General features: G+C 40.6%; 1 protein-coding gene across 2 annotated transcripts in view; it reads right to left on the bottom strand.

Moving 5' to 3' along the window:
- The window catches only part of LOC129650319 (contactin-associated protein-like 3), a 171,594-nt gene extending 152,779 nt beyond the window's left edge, over positions 1-18,815 (bottom strand). For both annotated transcript variants that reach the window (XM_055578662.1, XM_055578663.1), the window contains exon 1: positions 18,675-18,815. In XM_055578662.1, coding sequence (XP_055434637.1) covers positions 18,675-18,800 — 126 coding nt within the window. In that variant the 5' untranslated portion in view covers positions 18,801-18,815. The remainder of the gene's footprint in view (positions 1-18,674) is intronic.
- Positions 18,816-23,113: the final 4,298 nt, after the last annotated feature.

The following is a 23,113-nucleotide window of genomic DNA, read 5'->3' as shown; positions in this document are numbered from 1 at the left end:
AAGAACTCCAAGAATTACTATTAACATCATAAGTTAAGACAACAACCTGGAAGAGGTTCTCCAGAGACGTTTATCCTGACCATGCCCTGACAAGACATTGATTTTTAACTTCTAGCCTCCAGAATTTCTGTTTTTTTAAGCCCCCCACTTTCCGCTACTTCATGACAGTGGCCCTAGGAAACTAATACAGGGATAGATTTAATCCCTTTCCATTTGAAGGTGCCCTAGAGTATTTGATGGGACTTCCCAGGTGGCACTAGTGATAAAGAACCCACCTGCCGATGCAGGAGACATGAGATGTGGGTTCAATCCACGGGTCTGGAAGATGCCCTGGAGGAGGGCATGGGAACCCACTCCAGTATTCCTGCCTAGAGAATCCCCATGGACAGAGGAGCCTGGTGGGCTACAATCCATAGGGCCACAAAGATTCGGACACAATTGAAGCGACTGAGCACACACACACATACAGGGTGTTTGATAGGCATTTTTACAAAAGACCCTGGATGTCACTTCCAGGTTCCTCAAATAATTGATTCATCTATTTATTTATTTATTTAATCTAAGGACAGGGAAGCCTGGTGTGCTGCAGTCCATGGGGTCGCAAAGAGTTGGACACAACTGAGTGACTGAACTGAACTGAAGGACAGAAAGCCTGGTGATGTAATTTACTGACCATTTCACTTTTTATTACTTGGGGATATGAGGATGAAAACCTGTTGCCACAGTAATTTTGCATTGCATTCTGAAGATATTTTTGGTAGCTCTCAAATTTACTTATAATATGCAGGAGCTTTTCCTATGTCTGAATTTTCCATCAGTGGGAACTTTAGCTAATAAAGCTTTTGCTGCAGCATACACAAGAGCTCCCCAGGGAGCTCTTTCTACTGCTCACATAATTTTTCTCTTCTTTTTTAAAAAAGAAGGATATTGAATCATTAAAATGTTCAAAGCTCTGAAAGGAAGATAAGCCACTCAGGCTGAATGATTAGGAACATTAAAAAAAAAAAAACACAAAAGAGAAGACAGGAGTTCAAATCCAAATAAACTCCACTTGCCTAATATGCATCAAAACTGATTTATTTTGAACTTCTGTCTCTGGGTCACAGATGCAGTGTGAGGCTAAGGTCTCATATTTCCACTGCCGGCCCTTCTTCTTTCTTGTTCATAGCCCCTTCTAGAAAAATGTCCTGACCTTCAACCCTTTTTCAAAACTTCTCTTCCTTGGCTCTTAACTGATCCCTCCTAAAGAAATAAGCACAGAATCTCCAGCACGGCAAAAGAGTAATTGGGAATATGAATGGAAGATGAGTCATGTGCTTCATGTCTGGAGCTTCACCCTATAGATACTTACACAACATGGTAGACAAGCGCACTTCTGTCCACACACACAAATCTCTGTAATATAATCCCAGAGACAGCCTGCTCTTTTATATGCAAGAAGAAAAGCACCTCACCAAAAAACTCTTAGAAGAGAACATAGGCAAAACATTCTCTGACATAAATCATACCAATGTGTTCTTATGTCAAGACAAGATAAATAAATGCAAAAGTAAACAAATGTGATCCATTCAACCTTACAAGCTTTTGTACAGCAAAGGGAACTATAAACAAAATGAAAAGAAAACATGTGGAAGTGAGGAGGATATTTGCAGACAATGCAACCAACAAGGGCTTAATTTCCAAAACACACAAACAGCTCATACAACTCAAAGACAAAAAACAAACAACATTGTTGAAAATGGGCAGAAGACCTAAATAGACATCTCTCCAAAGGAGACAAACAAATGGCCAACACAGATGCTCAACATCGCTAATTATTAGAGAAATGCAAATCAAAATTACACAAGAAACTACAATGAGGTACCACTTCACACCAGTCAAAACAGCCATCATGAAAAAGCACAAATAGCAAATGAGAGGGTGTGGAGAAAAGGGAAACCTCCTACATGGTTGGTGAGAATGTAAACTAGTACAGTCACCATGGAAAGCAGTACAGAAGTTTCTCAAAAAGCTAAAAATAGAGTAGCTATATAATCCTTCAATCTCACTCTTGGGCATATATCTGGAGGAAACTATAATTAAAAAAGACAAATTCACCAAAATGTTCATTGCATACTATTTACAATAACCAAAAGACATGGAAACAACATAAATGATCATCAAGAAATGAATGGATAAAGATATGATACATATATACAATAGAATGCTACTCAGTAATAAAAAAAACGAATAAAATAATGTCATTTGCAGCAACATGGATGGACCTACTAAGTGAAGTAAGTCAGAGAAAGACAAATATCATATGACAACACTTATATGCAGAATCTAAAGTATGACACAAATGATGAATTTATCTGTGAAACAGACTCAGACATAGAGAACAGACTGTGGTTGCCAAAGTGGAGGGAAGGTAGGTGAGGGATGGAGTAGGAGTTTGAGATTAGCAGATACAAATTATTATATATAGAATGGATAAACAACAAGGTCCTACTGCATAGCACAGATAACTATATTCAATATTCTGTGATAATAATGGGAAGAATATGAAAAATAATTATGAATATATATAAATTATATATATATATATATTTCCTGGTGACTCAGCAGGAAAGAATCTACCTGCAATGCAGGAGACTCGGGTTCAATCCCTGTTTTGGGAAGATCCCTTGGAAAAGGAAATGGCAACCCACTCCAGCATTCTTGCCTAGGAAATCTCCATGGATAGAGGAGCCTGGTGAACTACAGTCCATGGGGTCGCAAAAGTATATGTGTGTGTGTGTGTGTGTGTGTGTGTGTTAGTCACTTAGTTGTGTTGAGCCCTTTGCAACACCATGGACTGTAGCCTGCCAGGTTTCTCTGTCCGTGGAATACTCCAGGCAACAATACTGGAGTAGGTAACCATTCCCAGGGATATGTACACACACACATACATATATACAGATATATAACTAAATCATTTTGTTATACAGTAGAAATTAACACATTATAAATCAACCACATTTCAATGACACACGTTAAAAAAAGAAAGTCACCTAAAATGTTTTCTCTAAGTTGAAATAGTACTTTTTCTTATCCATACCATCTAAAAGCCTGTATTAGGAATATATTCACTGTAAAAATGATACCGAATCTATTTACATACATTCAGGCTTCCCTGGTGGCTCAGCTGGTAAAGAATCCACCTGCAATGCAGGAGACCCCAGTTCAATAACTGGATTGGGAGGTTCCCCTGGAGAAGGGAACAGCTACCCACTCTAGTATTCTGGCCTGGGGAATTCCATGGACAGAGGAGCCTGGCAGGCTACAGTCCATGGGTTCACAAAGAGTTGGACACGACTGAGCAACTTTAACTTTCACATAATATGGATAAACCAAAAGAACATTATGCATCGTGAAATAAATCACCACAAAAGGGCAAATACTGTAGGATTCCACTAATGTGAAGAATCTAAGGCACCAACAAGCACTGAAACAGATAGTAGAAAGGGGATTGCCAATGGCTAGGGGCAGGGCGGGAACTTTGTGTTTACTCAGTTTGTTTTACAAGGTGAGAAAGTTACACAGATCTATTTCTATTTCTAACACTATGACTATACTTAACACTACTGAATCGTACACTTAAAAATGGTAAGAATGGTAAATTTAATGTTATAGTCTTTACCATGAAAGGAAAAGGAGAAAGGGAAAGATATATCCAACTGAATGCAGAGAATAGTCGACTGGACGACCGAACAATAACAGCAAGATAAGCAGGTGCCATGCACTTTAATTGCTGGTATGTGAAGAGGATGGCACCCCACTCCAGTACTCTTGCCTGGAAAATCCCATGGACAGAGGAGCCTGGTAGGCTGCAGTCCATGGGGTCGCTAGGAGTCGAACACGACTGAGCAACTTCACTTTCAATTTTAATTTTCATGCATCAGAGAAGGAAATGGCATCCCACTCCAGTGTTCTTGCCTGGAGAATCCCAGGGATGGCGGAGCCTGGTGGGCTGCTGTCTATGGGGTCACACAGAGTCAGACACAACTGAAGCGACTTGCAGCAGCAGCAGCAGCAGAATGTGAAGAGGAACTAAAGAGCCTCTTAATGAAGGTGAAATAGGAGAGTGGAAAAGCTGGCTTAAAATTCAACATTCAAAAAACGAAGATCATGGTATCTGGTCCTATCACTTCATGGCAAACAGATGGGGAAAAAGTGGAAACAGTGTCAGATTTCATTTTCTTGCGCTCCTAAATAACTGCAGACGTTAACTGCAGCCAGGAGATTAAAAGACACTTGCTCCTTGGAAGAATAGCTATGACAAAACTAGTTGTTTTTGTTCAGTCTGCCAGTCACGTCCAACTCTTTGCCACCTCATGGACTGCAGCATGCCAGGCTTCCCTGTCCCTCACCATCTCCCAGAGTCTGCTCAAGTTCATGTTCTTTGCATCAGTGGTGCTGTCCAGCCATCTAATCCTCTGACACCCTCTTTTCCTTCTGTCCTCGATCTTTCCCAGCATCAGGGTCTTTTCCAATGAGTCATTTGTTTGCAAAAGATGACCACAATACTGGAGTTTCAGCTTCAGCATCATTCCTTCCAGTGAATATTGAGGGTTGATCTCCCTTAATATTGACTCATTTGATCTGTTTGCTGATCAAATGAGTTTTCCACTCATTTGCTGTCCAAGGGACTTTCAGGAGTCTTCTCCAGCACCACAGCTCAAAGGCATCAATTCTCTGATGCTCTGCTTTCTTTATGGTCCAGCTCTCACAACCTTACGTGACCACTGGGAAGACCATACCCTTGACAATACAGATCTTTGTCAGCAGAATAATGTCTCTGCTTTTCACACTGTCTAGGTTTGTCATGGATTTTCTGCCAAGAAATAATCATCTTCTGATTTCACGGCTGCAGTCACCATCCACAGTAATTTTGGAGCCCAAGAAGAGGATATCTGTCACTACTTCCACCTTTCCCCTTCCATCTGCATGAATTAATGGGGCTGGATGCCATGGTATTTTTTTAATATTTAGTCTTAAGCTGGCTTTTTCACTCTGCTCCTTCACCCTCATCAAGAGGCTCTTTAATTCCTCTTCACTTTCTGCCATTAGAGTGGTATCATCCACATATCTGATGTTGTTGATGTTTCTCCTGCCTATCTCGATTCTGGCCTGTGACTCATGTAGCCCAGCATTTTTCATGATGTGCTCAGTGTATAAGTTAAACAAACAGGGTGACAGCAGACAGCCCCGTCATACTCCTTTCTTGATCTTGAACCAATCAGTTGTTCCATACAGGGTTCTAACTGTTGCTTCTTGATATGCATACAGATTTCTCAGGAGATAGGAGAGATGGTCTGGTATTTCCATCTCTCTAAGAGCTTTCCACGGTTTGTCATGATCCAGACAGTCAAAGGCTTTAGTGTATTTGATGAAACAGAGATAGATATTTTTCTGAAATTCCCTTGCTTTCTCTATAATCCAGCAAATATTGGTGACAAACTTAGACAGCACTAAAGACAGTACTAAAAAGCAGAGACATCACTTTGCCAACAAAGGTTCTTATAGTCAAAGCTATGGTTTTTCCAATAGTCATGTATGGATGTGAGTTGGACCATAAAGAAGGCTGAGTGCCAAAGAATTGATGCTTTGAACTGTGGAGTTGGAGAAGACTCTTAAGAGTCTCTTGGACTGCAAGACGATCAAACCAGTCAATCCTAAAGGAAATCAACCCTGGGTATTCATTGGAGGGACTGATACTGAGGCTGAAGCTTCAATACTTTGGCAACCTGATGCGAAGAGCTGATTCACTGGAAAAGACTGTGATGCTGGGAAAGATTGAGGGCAGGAGGAGAAGGGGGTGACAGAGGATGAGATGGTTGGATGGCATCACTGACTCAATGGACATGAGTTTGAGCAAACTCAGGGAAATAGTGAAGGACAGAGAAGACAGGCATGCTGCAGTTCATGGGATCATTAAGAGTCGGACATGACTTAGCAACTGAAGAACAATTCTTTACCAGAATTAAGATACTACTTTGTATTTCCTTTGTTTTTTCCTTCAATCCTTTCAAAATTTGTATCTAATTGAGCAGCAATACATGTATGTAGTTTAAAAATAGCATTAATTGCCTACTCATTTCATATCTACCCAAAATGAGAAATGCTATTCATAATTTATCTTGTGTGCTTCCAGAAATAGTCTCTATATATTTGTATGCACATGTATGTATATGTTCATCTTGGAAATTTCTAATGGAAACACAATAAATACATACTCTTTCCTTGCTATAAAAAATTATTTCTTAAAGCTCTTTATCAGTAAATGTATTTGATAATGTTGTACACATGAAAATTATATAATGTTTTAAACCCATGTTACTTCAAATAAATAAATAGATTAATTAAGTAACTTCTTTGTTTTGAAAGGAAAGAATTCCATATATTATATCATTCCATAAAATGAAGTATTTATGTATTCACCGATTGACAGACTACTGGATCATGACTATAAACAATGTACTTAATTTTCTCAAAGGCACTTTCTGCTCATCTCTTAGTATTCTGGTGGGACTAACTCGTAGAATTGTTACTTGGTGTAGACAATATATTGATGGAATTTAATAGCACCACTCTTTTTGGATTGCCATCTTCAGAATTCTAAATAGTGGGTGTATTTTTGTGGGTGCTTTTGAACACTTAAGTTGATAGAAATCATCTTCTAAGGATGTGCACGATGCTGTGATAAACATGGGTGTGCAAACATCTCTTCCAGATCCTGCTTTGGGTATACGTTTTGAGCATCTTGGCTTCCCTGGTGGCTCAGTGGTAAAGAAATCTACCTGCCAATGCAGGAGACATGAGTTGAACATGAACCCATTTTATGACATGTTATGCTGCTAGCACTGTCTGAGAGTGCCTGCTTCCCGTGTCCTAAGGAAGAGGATCCCCATTCTGCACCATCGTTTTATCCCTCTCCAGCATGAACCCTCTGTACTGTGGCAAGGTGGTTTGAATGTGGGCCCTGTGGCCAGACAGCTGGAGTTTAAACCTTTGTGACTTCACAAACAAGCTCTGTGAGTCTAGGATACTGAACTTGAACTCTTCATACCTCAGCGTCCTTTTCTGTAAACTGGGCATTAGAGGGCTGGTATGAGGATATATTTAATAAATATGTATAAAACACATGAAGTAGTGTCAGGCGCTTGCTAAGTACTCAGTGTGGGTTAGCACTTCTTACTGTTTTAACATTTTTCTTTAAACTGATTCTTTTTTTTAAACTTAGTTTTACGCTAAGTGTGATGTAATGATATCATAGGTCAGATATGTAGTATTTATATCTTATCCTGAAAGACATCAAATTACATGCATACATTTACAATGAAAAGAAAGTTTTCCTAGGATACAATTTGAAAAGTACTGTCCTAAGCAGGAATATTAGCAAAATTCTGTGGAATGCAAGTCTGAGAGGTTATACTGTGTCACATTGATGCTATAATTTTCATTTCTCATACTGGATCCCTACATTACACCTTAAATAGATTTTTTAAAATGGACTAGACCAGGGATAAACAACCTAAACCCAGAACCAGCTGACTGCATAGCTTTGTAAATAAAGTTTTATTGGAACACTGCCACACTCCTTCATTTATTAGTACATATTACCTGTGGCTACTTTCACAGGACAGCATAGCTGAGCAGTCACAAGAGAGACTATAAGGTTTACAAAGCCAAAAATATTTATTATCTGTCCGTTCACAGGGGAAGTTGTCTGGCCCCTGGTCGAACCAATATTTCTTTCTGTCTGAGACCTTTAAACATGACTGAATAGCATCCAGCTTCTCAACTGCTGTCCTAATCATAACTGCTCTGAAAGTCTGATGTTTGCTCATCAGAAATTCTTATTTTCTCAAAATTTTGAGACTCCTATATTAATATTAAAAAAAAATCCTCAAAGCCTGTCTTCCTTTTTGCAAAATTTTAAAATTTCATTATTGTGTCCCATGCTGGTGGCACAGTGGATAAGAATCCACCTGCCAACACAGGAGACATGGATTCCATCCCTGGTCCAGGATTAAGCCCACAAGCCACCATTACTGAAACCTATGAGCTGTAGCACCTGTGAGTCACAACGACTGAGACCACATGCTGCAGCTGCTGAAACCCATGTGCATGGGGCCTGTGCTCTGCAACAAGAGAAGCCACAGCAAGGACAAGCCCTTGCACTGCAACCGGAAAAAGCCTGCACACAGCAACGAAGAACCAGTACGACCAAAAATAAATAAATATAACTAAGAAATTCCATTAGTGCTTTTGTTTGTACAAATTTATAAAATGTGGTCCGCATCAACAGTAGAAAATTTAACTGGAAGTGCAGAAACCGCAGAGGGCTGTGAACGTGGCGTCACTCTACTCACGCTGCCGCCACTGTGGGCCATTTTCTCAAGAGCCCAGTTAGTCTGGTACCAAACTATACCAAATACCTGTCTTTATGTCAGAACTACAGACCCAGGAAATCACCCATGAAGTACACAGCATATCTGCGCATTCTTTATGTTTATATTATGTGTGAAAGTTGTAGACTTTGTAGACTTTAACAGTCATTCCCTATGAAACTCAGTCTTAATGAAGCTAAGTGCCAGAACTGCAGTCAGTAGGAAGAATTTCCATGAAATCCTGGAAGGATGCTCCCTGAGCTGCCCTTTCTTCCACCGTCCTAAAAGTCGGCTCAGCAACATTTCCTTAAGATGGGTGTGCTGCCAGAGTACCTTTCTCGGTAAAAATTTACTTTTTCCATCATATACTTTTCCTGCTTAAAAACAACATTCTTGCTTAAAAACAGTGTCCTCTCCCAAATGGGTAAAAAATTCTACTTATAAAGCAATTTCCCCCACAACTCTTCCATACTCTGTCCATGTTACTGTTTAAGATTTACCTTTTTCATAAAACATACCCTAATTTACATAGATCTCCAATAACACCACTTCTGCAACAACTTCAATCTGTGAAAGGTAAAATTGTAATTTGTAAGATGTCTCAAGAGTTGCTGTTTATCCTGCTACATATTTAAAATTCTACTTGCCACCACATCCCTTCCTCTCAACCTGACAACACATGGCAATTCAGATAAGCAAAATCGTTACTTTTGCAAAGCAATAAAGTCTGTACAAGATCAGATCAGATCAGATCAGTCGCTTAGTCATGTCCAACTCTTTGCAACCCCATGAATCGCAGCACACCAGGCCTCCCTGTCTATCACCAACTCCCAGAGTTCGCTGAGACTCACGTCCATCGAATCAGTGATGCCATCCAGCCATCTCATCCTCTGTCGTCCCCTTCTCCTCCTGCCCCCAATCCCTCCTAGCATCTGAGTCTTTTCCAATGAGTCAACTCTTCGCATGAGGTGGCCAAAGTACTGGAGTTTCAGCTTCAGCATCATTCCTTCCAAAGAAATCCCAGGGCTGATCTCCTTCAGAATAGACTGGTTGGATCTCCTTGCAGTCCAAGGGACTCTCAAGAGTCTTCTCCAACACCACAGTTCAAAAGCATCAATTCTTCGGTGCTCAGCCTTCTTCACAGCCCAACTTTCACATCCATACATGACCACAGGGAAAACCATAGCCTTGACTAGACGAACCTTTGTTGGCAAAGTAATGTCTCTGCTTTTGAATATGCTATCTAGGTTGGTCATAGCTTTCCTTCCAAGGAGTAAGAGTCTTTTAATTTCATGGCTGCAGTCAAGGGATATAGTTATAAACAAACTGTAGTCCTTGATGCCAGAATTGATGTGAAATAGGCATGAGATGAATAAATATGGTAAAAGAATAGTGATACTTGAGAAATAAAAACAAAAATTCCTAGGAGTAGAAAAAGAAGGGAGAGTCTAAGCAATTTTCATACAAGGAGAAAGGGATGTGAGCCAAGGTTTTCAGACTGGGAAGGACTGTAATTGACAAATGGAAGGAAGGATGCTCCACACCCACTGGATGCAGTCAGCCTGGCAAGAAGCAGTTGTTATACTGGATCCCAGGCTTCTGGGGACCCATCAATTACTTTGTTGTCACAGATCAGATTCATTCACTGCTCTGCCTCAAACTTTCCAACTTTGAACAGTTTTGACAGACTAAATCCAGTGTTCATCTCTATTGTCACTGAGACCTGCAGTGAAGGGCAAATGGGACTACCTCTGTCTTTGGTTCAATAGGGCATCATCCTGGTACAACTTTGTGGGAGAAAAGTGTCAAGCCTCTTGTTAGACCTGGCACTGAAAGCCTCCCATCATATAAGCAGCATCACATGGTTGGCTAAGTTTTAACCTAACTAACCATCTGGGTTGAGGTCTGTTTGAGAATAGCAACTTTTCCTTAACTCAATCTAACAACTCCTTATTGAGAAACTGTAATAGGCCTGGCCTTCTGGGGCAATCAATCCCTGAACTAATAGCTCTCAGAGCCCAGGAGGGGGAGATGTGTACAGAAAATTCAACTGTGGTCCGTGATGGTAAATGCAATCAACAAGACTGACCTCGGTACACAGTCACTGCCTTAGAAATCAATGCATTCCACGTCTATGATGTGGATGGTTAGGAAGTGGAAGGCCATGTCCTCACCAAGGCCAAGGACGTGGAAGAGATCAATACAGAATCACTGAAGTGTTGCTCCTGCTGTGCTCGAAACCATCCAGTCTCAGAGCCAAACTTGAAATCAATGAGTCCAGAACTAGTACAAGCCTCAGACAGCCGAGGTACACTCGGCAGACCCTTCTGAGCAACCTCCTACCTGATGCAGGGATTGGCTCTGTTGGGTCATCAACTCATTAGCAATAAATGTATCAACATAGACCTGAAATAAACCAACATATATTTAATGACTGAATTAGCAGAAATCTCTGTCAAGAGAATTTCTGCTCCTTCTATCTCGACAGAGCTTCACATGTAGCATAGTACCTACTTCCTTACATACAAACCCTCTTCCTTGTCTCTGAGTCCAGTTTTTCTTATTCTGATTCAACACTGCTTTTATCCCTCTTTATTTTGAAACTACACACAGTCATATGATCTTTCTATTTATACCAAGTAAACATAATTCATTTAAACTTGAATCCAATATGTTTTATTAATTTGATTATGCAACATTTCAAACATCCCTGCCGAAACAGATATACATGTACCAACAATCTAGATCTATTTTAACAAGGTAAATATTTTGCCATGTGTGCATCAGCTCTTTCTCTAAAATAAATTGGTGCATATATAACCAACAAATGGCCTCCAACACAACCCTCATGCTTCCAATATTTCCCTGTCTTTTTTCTACCCTACACCCTTGGGCTCACCTTTGTTGCTCTCTTAGAACACTGTGCAATTCTTGTGAATCTTTCAATTCAATATTAATTAATCTCATTAATTAGTCTACTTGGTGTTCTAGGTTGGAAATTATCCAAAGAAGAACAAAGTTTCAGATGATTTGCTCTATTTTATATTCATTTAAGGACCTACTGCTACTTATTTTTTCAAGGCAAAAGAAATCCTTAAATGGAATTATTTATACTAGAACTTATGTTTATTTCAAATCATTTCTTTTCTTATCTTTCTCAAATATATTTTGCCACTCATTTCTTAGAAGAATGTCTTTTTTCACGCAAAGGGCCTGCATAGGAAGAAAAATCCACTTTATCCACTTAAAAATCTAAGTTCATTGCCTTACAAATAGCAACTTCCATCTTAAATTCATAGAGTGTAACTTTTGAACTAGAGTTCTGATGAGTTTTTCATATGAAGAATAAACCCCTAACAAATGCAGAGTGTAGAGTCAGGGTATATTATAGTTTTCCAAGGTAGAACTAACTTTAACCACTTGTTATTTATTGATAACAATGAAAAAATACCTGGGCTTCACCCCATGAGGTTGGTGACTATCAGGGATAAAGAGGATGGCCTGTAGCCAAATATTACTGAAGTGAGGTTCCTGAAGTCTTGTTACAGAAAGCATGACCTGCCCAGCATAACACATGGGTGGGATGAGCTACATCCTCAAGCAGGGAGCACAGTCCCCTCTGATCTGGAAAGCTGGAGGTTAGGTTAAGGTGCGGAACAGTTTTCCCCACAGATGGGACTTGGGTCATTCCAGTCTGTCCTTTTCACAGTCTAAACTGCACTGGAATCACCTGGTCATCTTGTTAAAATGCAGATTCTATTCAATATATTTGGGTGGGGGCTGAAAGTCCATATTTCTATCAAGATCTATCAAGTGATGCTGCTGGTCCATTGGCCACCTGCTGATTAGCAGGACCCATAGCAGTCTAGGTCCTTTCTTTTGTAGAGAAAATGGGAAAGAGAGGAGTAGAAAGATAAGATGTGTGAGAAGAGGAAACCAGAGAAATAGAAAAGAAAGCAAAAGGTCATGGGGAGAGAGTGAAAGAGAGACCAAAAAAACACAAACAAACAGGAAATGTGATAGTATGGCCCTCCCAACATCTCTCCCTCCTAAGTGCTCTCATCAGGGTGGACATGAAGTCCTTATATGGCCCCACCTACCAACCCAGGGGTTTCAGTGCTTGGTACAGGGTAGTCTGAGAGCTGTCCTGATCAGACCAGCTCTTTCTCTGGCCATAAGCCATGAGATATGAGATGACCCTCAGCCAGAGCCACAGAAGTCAGCATGTTTCCTCAGATTTCTGAGCCAGTACAGGAAAACATGAATATCAGAAGCCAGTTCACAGAAGGTACAAGGCCGGGCTGATTCCTAGTTACAACCATGCCAGAGACCCAGCTAAATCCTCCCCTTCTCAGTGTCACTGGACTCGCAAGTACCTAGACTGCTTTGAGTTGATTCTCTAGAGTTTGTAGCAATACAGAAAGGAGGGAGAATATAGGAGGAAATGGAGAGAAGAGAGAAATGAGGAGAAAAATATTTAATGATAGATGAAAAAATAAAGAACAAAAGGATAGAAGAAAAGAGGGAGAAACAGATGATGAGAGTGAAGCCAAAGTAAGACAGAAGAAAAAAACACCCTCTAGGAGGAAAGGTGCCCATGGCTGAGCAGGGACCCAGTGGTAATGGGCCAGATGAGCCTCGACAAAAGGACACCATTGCAGAGCAAGCTATTAGCTATGGTCGCCTGACGGGAGAGGGTGCATCAGTCTGGCTTTTATAGAGTCAGCCCACTGTTCCCACCAAATGGAACTGAGAGGGAGAAGAGACAAAGTCAGGGCAGGCTAGTAGCCTGAAAAAGATAACTGGTCAAAGTCTGTGACAGAGCCCCAGGAAGACCTAACAGATGTTCAGGTAGGCAGGGATGGAGCTGGAGCCCTGACATCCACCTGGAATACGTCAGAGCTTTAGACTGCCCACCCACGGACCTCTCCTGCCCACCAGGCATGCTCACAGACCACAACCCCAGAGCAGGAGAGTGGATGGAGCCCACACCTCTCCCCAGCCTGGTCCAGAGGCCCCCATGGAACTCAGAGCTCACATTGCCCTATAGATAAGAATCCTGATACACAAGGACTGCCTCACAAAATTCTTGTCTGAATCCAAGAATCACAGTAGATTGATATGTGTTAGTTGATTTATTCTCAGGGAAAAGTAGAAAATAAACATGACTGGGAATTCCCTGGTGGTCCAGTGGTTAAGAATCTGCCTGCCAATGCAGGGGACAAGGGTTTGATCCCTTGTCTGGGAAGATCCCACATGCCAGGGAGCAACTAAGCCCATGTGTGCCACAACTACTGAGCCTGTGAGTTAGAGCTCGCAAGCCACAACTACTGAGCCCACATGCCACCACTTACGAAAGCCATGCTTTGCAAGGAAGAGTAGCCCCTGATCATAGCAACCAGATAAAGCACATGCAGCGATGAAGACCCAGTGCTGCCAAAAATTAATAAATAAAATAATCAAAAAATAAATAAAATAAGTTAATTATAAAAAATAAAATAAACATTACTGAACTTTGCCAGTGATCACTGATCTGTTGTATTGTTCACTTCAGTGCTGTTCCATGACCCTCAGCATCTGAAGATTCTGGCCATTTTCTTATTTAGTTGGACTGAACTTACAAACATCTTCTAAGTCCTATGAATGTTCAGTATCAAGCCTTGTCAAGCCACCTGGTTTCCCAACGGACTATAATCCATGCTTGTTCACATCTTATAGGAAATGAACCCCTTATTCTCACCTTTTTTTTTTTCAGTGATATCTCTTCCACTGCATTTCAAATGAGGACATTTACTCTGCACATCAAAAGAGTGTGTGTGTCCTGAGAAGTAGGGCACCACTTGGCAAGAGATGGCAATAATTTTACCTTCATTTAAGACACAGTCCTATATTTTATTTAAATAAAATCCTTTTAGAGTGTATTTTACAGTTCTGAGTACTGTGATTTATTTGGTTATTTTCAAACAGAAATCTAATTTAGCCATGGAAGCAGTCACCCATCAATGAATGTTAATGTGAAACATATCACCAGGTGAAAGGGACTTGACCTGCTGCTGCAAGAGCAGGCCACACAGAAAGCACAAGGGAGGCAGGAGACCTCTAGGAGCAAAGACCAGCCCCCAGCTAACAGCCTCCAGGGCTGCAGTCCTACACCCACAAGGAAGTAAGTGAGCATGTACACAGAAGAGTCAGCAGGGAAATTCTGACTGCTACCATCTGAAAGGCCTGCTTGCAAGGCTGGCCCATTCCCAAGACTCATGATAAGGGTGGCTCACTGTGCCTAATGTTTTTAAAGTAACTGAAAGTATAATTCATAATTATCAAGTAGTAAGACTTACTGCTGTCAATGCCAATTGTGTACAATGGGCCCGGAGTAAGAGGTGAATTCACTTACCCCATGATAATGAATGCTGAAGATGCAAGGATGAGCCCATTTCCTAAAGGAACTAAAAATGCTAAGAGAGGAGAAACACCTACACTAGACCTTCAAGGACCAAGGGCTACAAGCTGGGACAAAGGGCTACAGAGAAGCACAGAGCAGAGAGCTCAAGAAAGGCAAGCTGCCAGAAGATAGAGTCCACTCACTCAATAATTCAGCAAACATTGACCAACTTTCTGCTCAGACCCAGGCACCATGAAGTGCTGGGGGCACAGGCAGGGTAGGCCAGGTCTCTATTTATATAAGTTCAGGAGTGGGAGGCAGGCTACTTCACCAGTCTTTTCTGTGTGATACGATGCATAGATCTGAGGGATCCTTCTGTCCTCACCTGTATGGTCTAGTATTAACAACGCCACCATTCTTGACCCTACTTCCACAGGGCACTTGATCATTAAACAGACTGACAGAAGGTGATGCTTAGATGTGGTTCCCCTAGAACCTGATTCACTGAAAAATAAGAATTTTCACACTTTCTCAATCAAATGGAGTTGAAGGTGGGAAAAACATAAACCTTAATTCATACAAGAAGAATAAGCAGGCACCCTGAAGGCTCAGACAGTAAAGAATCTGCCTGCAATGCAGGAGATGAGGGTTTGATCCCTGAGTCTGGAAGATCCTCTGGAGAAAGGAATGGCTACCCACTCCAGTATTCTTGCCTGGGAAATCCCATGGACAGAGGAGCCTGGCAGGCTACAGTCCATGGGCTTCAAAGATTGCATATGACTGAGAGAATAAGCACAACCATTAGTTACCTAATTTTGAAAAATTATATGCAATTTTGAATAAAGTTTCTCTTTATAAGTAGAAAGTTTTTATAAGTGCTTCATTTAACTTTAACTTATTCTTTAAAAAAAAAAAACTTTTTATTTCATATTGGAGTATAGCCAATTAGCAATGTTGTGATAGTTTCAGGTGGACAGCAAACAGACTCAGCCATAGATATACACATATCCTTTCTCCCCTAAACTGCTCTCCCATCCAGGCTGCCACATAATATTGAGCAAAGTTCCCTGTGTTATACAGTTAAACCTGCTTATTCTTAAATAATACCTTAGACCACTTGACCTGCCTCTTGAGAAATCTGTAAGTAGGTCAGGAAGCAACAGTTAGAACTAGACATGGAACAACAGACTGGTTCCAAATAGAAATAGGAGTACGTCAAAGCTGTATATTGTCACCCTGCTTATTTAACTTTTATGCAGAGTACATCATGAGACACGCTGGGCTAGATGAAGCACAAGCTGGAATCAAGATTGCTGGGAGAAATATCAATAACCTCAGATATTCTTTGGAAGGAATGATGCTGAAGCTGAAACTCCAGTACTTTGGCCACCTCATGCGAAGAGTTGACTTATTGGAAAAGACTCTGATGCTGGGAGGGATTGGGGGCAAGAGGAGAAGGGGACGACAGAGGATGAGATGGCTGGATGGCATCACTGACTCGATGGACGTGAGTCTGAGTGAACTCTGGGAGTTGGTGATGGACAGGGAGGCCTGGCGTGCTGAGATTCATGGGGTCGCAAAGAGTCAGACACGACTGAGCGACTGATCTGATCTGATCTGATCTGATGCAGATAATACCACCCTTATGGCAGAAAGTGAAGAAGAACTAAAGAGCCTCCTGATGAAAGTGAAAGAGGAGAGTGAAAAAGTTGGCTTAAAGTTCAACATTCAGAAAACTAAGATCATGGCATCCAGTCCCATCACTTCATGCCAAATAGATGGGGAATAAGTGGAAACAGTGACAGACTTCATTTTGGGGGGCTCCAAAATCACTACAAATGGTGACTGCAGCCATGAAATTAAAATATGCTTACTCCTTGGAAGGAAAGTTATGACCAACCTAGATAGCATATTCAAAAGCAGAGTCATTACTTTGACAACAAAGGTCTGTCTAGTCAAGGCTATGGTTTTTCCAGTGGTCATGTATGGATGTGAAAGTTGGACTGTGAAGAAGGCTGAGCGCCGAAGAATTGATGCTTTTGAACTGTGGTTTTGGAGAAGACTCTTGAGAGTCCCTTGGACTGCAAGGAGATCCAATCTGTCCATTTTAAAGGAGATCAGTCCTGGGTGTTCTTTGGAAGGACTGAAGCTGAAACTCCAATACTTTGGCCACCTCATGCAAAGAGTTGACTCATTGGAAAAGACTCTGATGCTGGGAGGGATTGGGGGCAGGAGGAGAAGGGGACGACAGAGGATGAGATGCCTGGATGGCATTACCGACTCGACGGATGTGAGTTTGAGTGAACTCCGGGAGTTGGTTATGGACAGGGAGGCCTGGCGTGCTGCGATTCATGGGGTCGCAAAGAGTCGGACTAGACTGAGTGACTGAACTGAACTGAACTGAATAACTGCTTCCAATTATATACATGGCAAGTGCTTGTTTGGAAACTTTGTCAGGCAGCCCTAAAAACACTCACAAATTCCTTCCCATTTTATTCTTTTAATTAGTGTTAGATAATTAACTAGTTCTTCTTGATTCAATTTACATCAGCATTTACTGACAAACTTAATAATAAGCGCTCCAGAGACAAAAAAATTAAGTAGACCACAATCTATTAGGTCTTAACATAACATTAGTGTCTAAGGAAAGTCAAACGAGGGCAATTTGTTACCCAAGTCGTATTATCATTTTGTTGCCTATTAGCCTTATTGATAATAGGTTTTTACCTGACATTTTTCCTCTTACCATGACAATTCAGAAAAAAAAATTAAGTTTTACAACATCCTTAGACTAAGTTAAATGGAAGACACACTGTATATATTTTATTGTGGTAAAACATCTATAATGTAACATTTAGCCCTTTAGACATTTTGAAATGCACAATTCTAGACATTAACATTCACACTGCTGTGCAACCATGACCAACACCCATTTCCAGAATTTTTCATCTTCTCAAACTGAAACCCTGTCCCCATTAAACACTAACAGTTCATTCTTTGCTCCTTCAAATTCCTAAATTACATTTTTAATAAAAAGGAAAAAAGTAATTTTGTCTCCATTTGACAAATCTTCAGACCACACCACCCCACACCCCACCCAGCCCATTGGTTGCCCCATCACCAAATTGCAAACCCTGGGCAGATCTTTACAACACTCTTCTTTGGAAGCTTTTCACTTGGAGCAAACTGTGATTTAAAGATATGAAACCCTAACTATGTAGTCGATTACATATATTTTAAAATTCCAAAAGTTAAGCAAACAAAACTTAATTCTTCTAAAAGGAGCATGAGCATGTGATCAGAATAGAAACTATGTCACTGATGTAAATTAAAGTAGTTATGATTCAACGAATCCTAACCATATACTGTCCATAAATTACAAGGAGCCACACAGTGCTTGGGTTCCTGTTGGAGCAGGAACTCAACACATGCCTCAAGAAGTCCTCCACAGAAAGACTCTCCATTACATCAATTTTTAAATGTTCTGAGTCTTTTAGAAATTTCAATTTATCAGAAGGCACAGAAAAAAAAATGAATATGTTTTAATCAAAATGTGCTCAGGCAATACAAACTACTGTGCCTGATATTAAACAAAAATAAAGTGAGCTGCATATGATTTATTTAAACCTTAGACTACACACTGTTTGAAGAAACAATGGGAAGACATTCCCCCTACATTATTTTACTTTTTACTTATTTCATAAATTATACATAGACAGTGTATTCTAAAATGTCACCTGTGCCTTACATTCAGTGGGAATATTTTTGAGTAATTTAGGAGGCTCTGTTTCTGTACTTGACCTGACAGATGGGCAGCAAAATGTTGTAACTGGCATAGTGCATACTCTGACAGACTGCTTTTCAATAGATGCACATACCCAGATGCTTTCCTCTCGTCGATATTGCTTCCAGTTCCTCCCGCCATCACTGAACATCAGGAGGTAGCTGGTCACCCAGTCGGAGCTCCCGTATCCTCCCTGGGTGGCCACAGCTGTGACCTCCATTCTCTCTCCAAGGTCAATCTGCAGCCACTGGTATTTATTTGACACAAGAGGAGACCAACCACCAGCTCCTTTTTGTGGGGAATAGAAAAAAGAAAAATGATAAAGATGGAGAAATCTTTGAAATTTTTATTAACCTGGAAGAATAGTATCATAAATGAAATTTATAAAAATCATAGTTTCACATTCTTCCTTATATAATGCCTCATAATTGCACACACTTATACAAAAAAATAAAAATAAAAACACAAGTTAAGTGTAAATGAATGGAGCTTATATTAACTGGATGGTCTGTAACCCCTAATTCTTTGTAGTTTGGGGGTCCCACTAAGTAAAAGTGCTTAATATAACAGGTGGACAACAGGCCATCACATCAGTGCTTGGAACTAGTGTCTTTATTGGCTTTAATGCATGACTTGCCCTCTGTTGGCCATAAGGAAAATATGCAGGCTATAGCAGAACTAGAAAATCTTAGTTCTGGATTCCTAACATGAGGAACTACAGTGTTGAGTACTGGGATAACAAAGATAGTTATGGCATAGCCCTGCACTCAAGGTGCTCATGAACTCAGAGAGAATAACTTGAGAACAACTCAAAGAATAACTTGAAAGGCAACATGGGAGTGGTGAAGATGAAATTAATTTCTGTGCAGGGGAGCGAGGGTTCTGAACAGGCAGGAGGGAGGATGAATGAGAATCCAGAGGAGGCTAACAATAAGGAGTTTCTCGCATATTGATGAAAATAGGTGCAAAGTAGAAATCACTGGGCTTTGTTTTCACCAGTGCCGGGAAGAAACCAAAGAATTACAGATTTCTGAGAATGTATTATTGGTATATTTTGTTCTTCCATTTATTAGAAACATGAGTTTTGAATTTGGATTTAGATATCATATTATATAATACGTTTTGTTCATTTAAATTATTATGCAATATAAAATTGGGAAATAGATCTGAAATGAATTCTAGAACTGATATTTTGCTAATTATCCATGTCCAGAAAACAGTGTCATGTAAACAACCCCTAACATGAAAAAAGTAGCTTTAAAAGTTTTTTCCCATTATTCTTACACCTAATTTGAGACTCTCATAATAAAGCCTGATACTGTAGGCAACATTTATTATCTTCTTATTAAGGGCAATTATTAACATCCACACCCTGTTTACTAAAACTGTTATGACTCCGTGCACATCAGGAGATGTGTGACATGGTTACAGGATAGCTCAAAGGGAAACGGAAGTGGGGTACTTACATCAGTGTGTGGAGCTATGGCCAGCAAGTCACCAGCAAGTGGGCATATCTATCCCTTCACTACGTCCTCTGTTAATTGCACTGCATGTATAACCCTTAGTTAAGTCTGACGCTTACAGATTCTTTCTGTGACTTCCTCATTTCCTGTAGTAAATCTTTGTTCCAATATTATAAAGTTTCTTCTCACTGTTTCACAAGCACAATATCTTTTCTTTTGATCCAGAATCTTAAATATGCCACATTTTTGGTTGTTCTGTAATACATTTTTAAACTTTCTATTTTGAAATAATTTCAGATTTACAAAAGAGTTGCAAAGATGGGTAGGGAATTCCTGTCTACTTTTTGCCTAATGTCTCCTAATGTTAATTTCTGACATCACCATGGCACTTTGATCAAAACTAAGCTATTAACACTGGTACAAGGTTAAAGAAATGATCAACTTTATTTTGATGTCTCCGGTTTTCCTACTAACTCACTTTTCTGTTCCAGGATCCTGTGTTGCATTTAGTCGCTGTGTCTCCTTAGTGTTCTACAACCTGTGAAAGTTTCTCAATCTTTCTTTGTCTTTAATCACAGGACTGATCATCACCCAACACCTTCCTGCTACTTCTATTCATTTGTGCAAAGGTCCCAACTAATATCTGATGAATGAGAAGTCCCTCTGAGTTCTACCTGAGGGCTAACTAATAGTCCCAAGTAACATTACTAGGCAATTGCCTGTAATTTTGTAACCAAAATATGTCAAATATTAGGTGTTGGCATTTAGCTGTCTTTTTAACTTAGAGGTTCTACATACAAAATTTTTTATGAATCCTTTTAAATCTCTGAGAAACTATTAAATGTCCTGTATTCTGACTTATATTAGTTAGTATCAAAGGATGTACTGATGATACACTTCTTTAAAAAACTTGACAATCTTTCTGTGTCATTTTTAATCTCTTTTGAAGTCAGGAAGTAACATTAACATGTTATGAGTACCACATGTACAGAAGCACATCAGACTAAAAAGTATCAGCATGTTTCCAGCATGTTGCCTCGGGACCAGCCTCTCTCTCACAGATACATCTACATCTCTGTCAACCAGTCTTCAACATCTGCAGGTAATCGACCTTGAACACTTCATATCCCTTACCTGTGGTGAGGAGGTATGCAAATTAAGCTATTTGATTAAGTAGGTACTCTGCTAAAGTAATGAAACTGCAGAATCCCCTGTGCCATAGGGCAATTCATTTCAGTTAGGTAACACAGCCACGGGGTAATCCCCAGATACCTGCTGGCTGACGATGTGAGTTACTGTGCTTTTGCTCATCCACATAGTCCACCGAGGTGACTGCCTTTTTTTCTAATGACTGAAAAAAGTGAGAAATACACAAGTATAACCCGAACACTGTCAGGGAGCACCGAGCAGTTTTACTGACCAGTAGAGCTGAACCACTGTTCCACAATAAACGAGATAAACGAGAGAAAATGAAGTAGCCAAAACTTCTCACAAGCATGGGATGTGCTAAGGACCTTCCCAGATGCTCCAAGTGTTGACACACACCCTGCTAGTAAGACAGGTGTTACAGTCTCTGCTTTGCAAAGAAGAAACAACCATTTTAGGTTCTGATGAGGGTGTTTTATTAAAGCTTAGCTCCCTTTTCATTCTCTACCCCTTCTAAGAACGTATCTCTGTGATTTGTCAGTTGTTCAGTATTGTTTGTTTATTGATAGCCAGACTGTATTTAATATTTCTATACTGGCAGACATGGACTTCCCAGGTGGTTCAGTGGTGAAGAATCCACCTGCCAATGCAGGAGGCACAGGTTCAATCCCTGGGTCTGGAAGATCCTCTGGAGAAGGAAATGGCAACCCACTCCAGTATTCTTGCCTGGGAAATCCCATGGACAGAGAAGCCTGGCAGGCTATAGTCCATGGGGTCCCAAAGAGTTGAACAAGACTCAGGGACTAAAAAAACAGCAAACAATTGGCAGATATATTGGAAGATTTGTCTCCACTTATTCCTATGTGACTGCTTCCCCCACCTTTGGTTGGCTCAGACACAGGCAGTGACTTGTGTCTTTGGAGGAGAGGAAAGGTTAAACAGGAAACTCTCAACTGGGGCCTTAATTATCCTGGTCACTGACCACAAAGACAATGACCCCTGCTCCTGATGACCACGGGGCATGAACTTTCATAAAGATTGTCAGCTTTGTGCCGAGAGGGAAATTACCCAGAGCTGAAAAGAAAAATAATTTCATGCCTTCCTCAACTTTCAACAAGATTCAGAGCAGAGAAATACCCAAGGGACCAATGTCAAATGGGTTAATTTGAAGCGAAGAGACCCACCCGTCTCCAGGGCATCTATATGTCAAGTAAGTAAATGGCTAAATTGAAACTGTCACCAAGGAAAGTTTCCCTTCAAGATCTCCATTACATTGTCTCAAATGAATTTTATCAAGCTCTGTGTGTTTTTTTTCCTCACTTAAATGCATCGTAATTCACAGAAGAGGCTTCCCTGGTGACTCAGATGGACCCAGGCTTGATATCTGGGTCATGAAGATTCCCTGGAGAAGGGAATGACTACCCACTTCAGTGTCCTTGCCTAGAGAATTCCATGGACACAGGAGCCTGGTGGGCTATGGTTTTTCCAGTAGTCATGTATGGATGTGAGAACTGGACCATAAAGAAGGCTGAGTGCCGAAGAATTGATGCCTCTGAATTGTGGTGCTGGAGAAGACTCTTGAGAGTCCCTTGGCCTGCAAGGAGATCAAACCAGTCAATCCTAAAGGAAATCAACCCTGAATAGTCATTGGAAGGACTGATGCTGAAGCTGAAGCTCCAATACTTTGGACACCTGATGTGAAAAGCTGACTCACTGGAGAAGACCCTGATGCTGGGAAAGATTGAAGGCAAAAGAATAAGGGGAAAGCAGAGTATGAGATGGTTGGATAGCATTACTGATTCAATGAACACGAATCTGAGCAAACTCCGGGAGATAGTGAAGGACAAGAAAGCCTGGCGTACTGCAGTCCATGGGATCATAAAGAGTCAGACACAATTTAACAACTGAACAACAACAGCAAATT

Source organism: Bubalus kerabau, chromosome 4 (assembly GCF_029407905.1).
Source record: "Bubalus kerabau isolate K-KA32 ecotype Philippines breed swamp buffalo chromosome 4, PCC_UOA_SB_1v2, whole genome shotgun sequence".
Taxonomy (NCBI): domain Eukaryota; kingdom Metazoa; phylum Chordata; class Mammalia; order Artiodactyla; family Bovidae; genus Bubalus; species Bubalus kerabau.
This window is presented reverse-complemented; position numbering and strand designations above follow the sequence as displayed.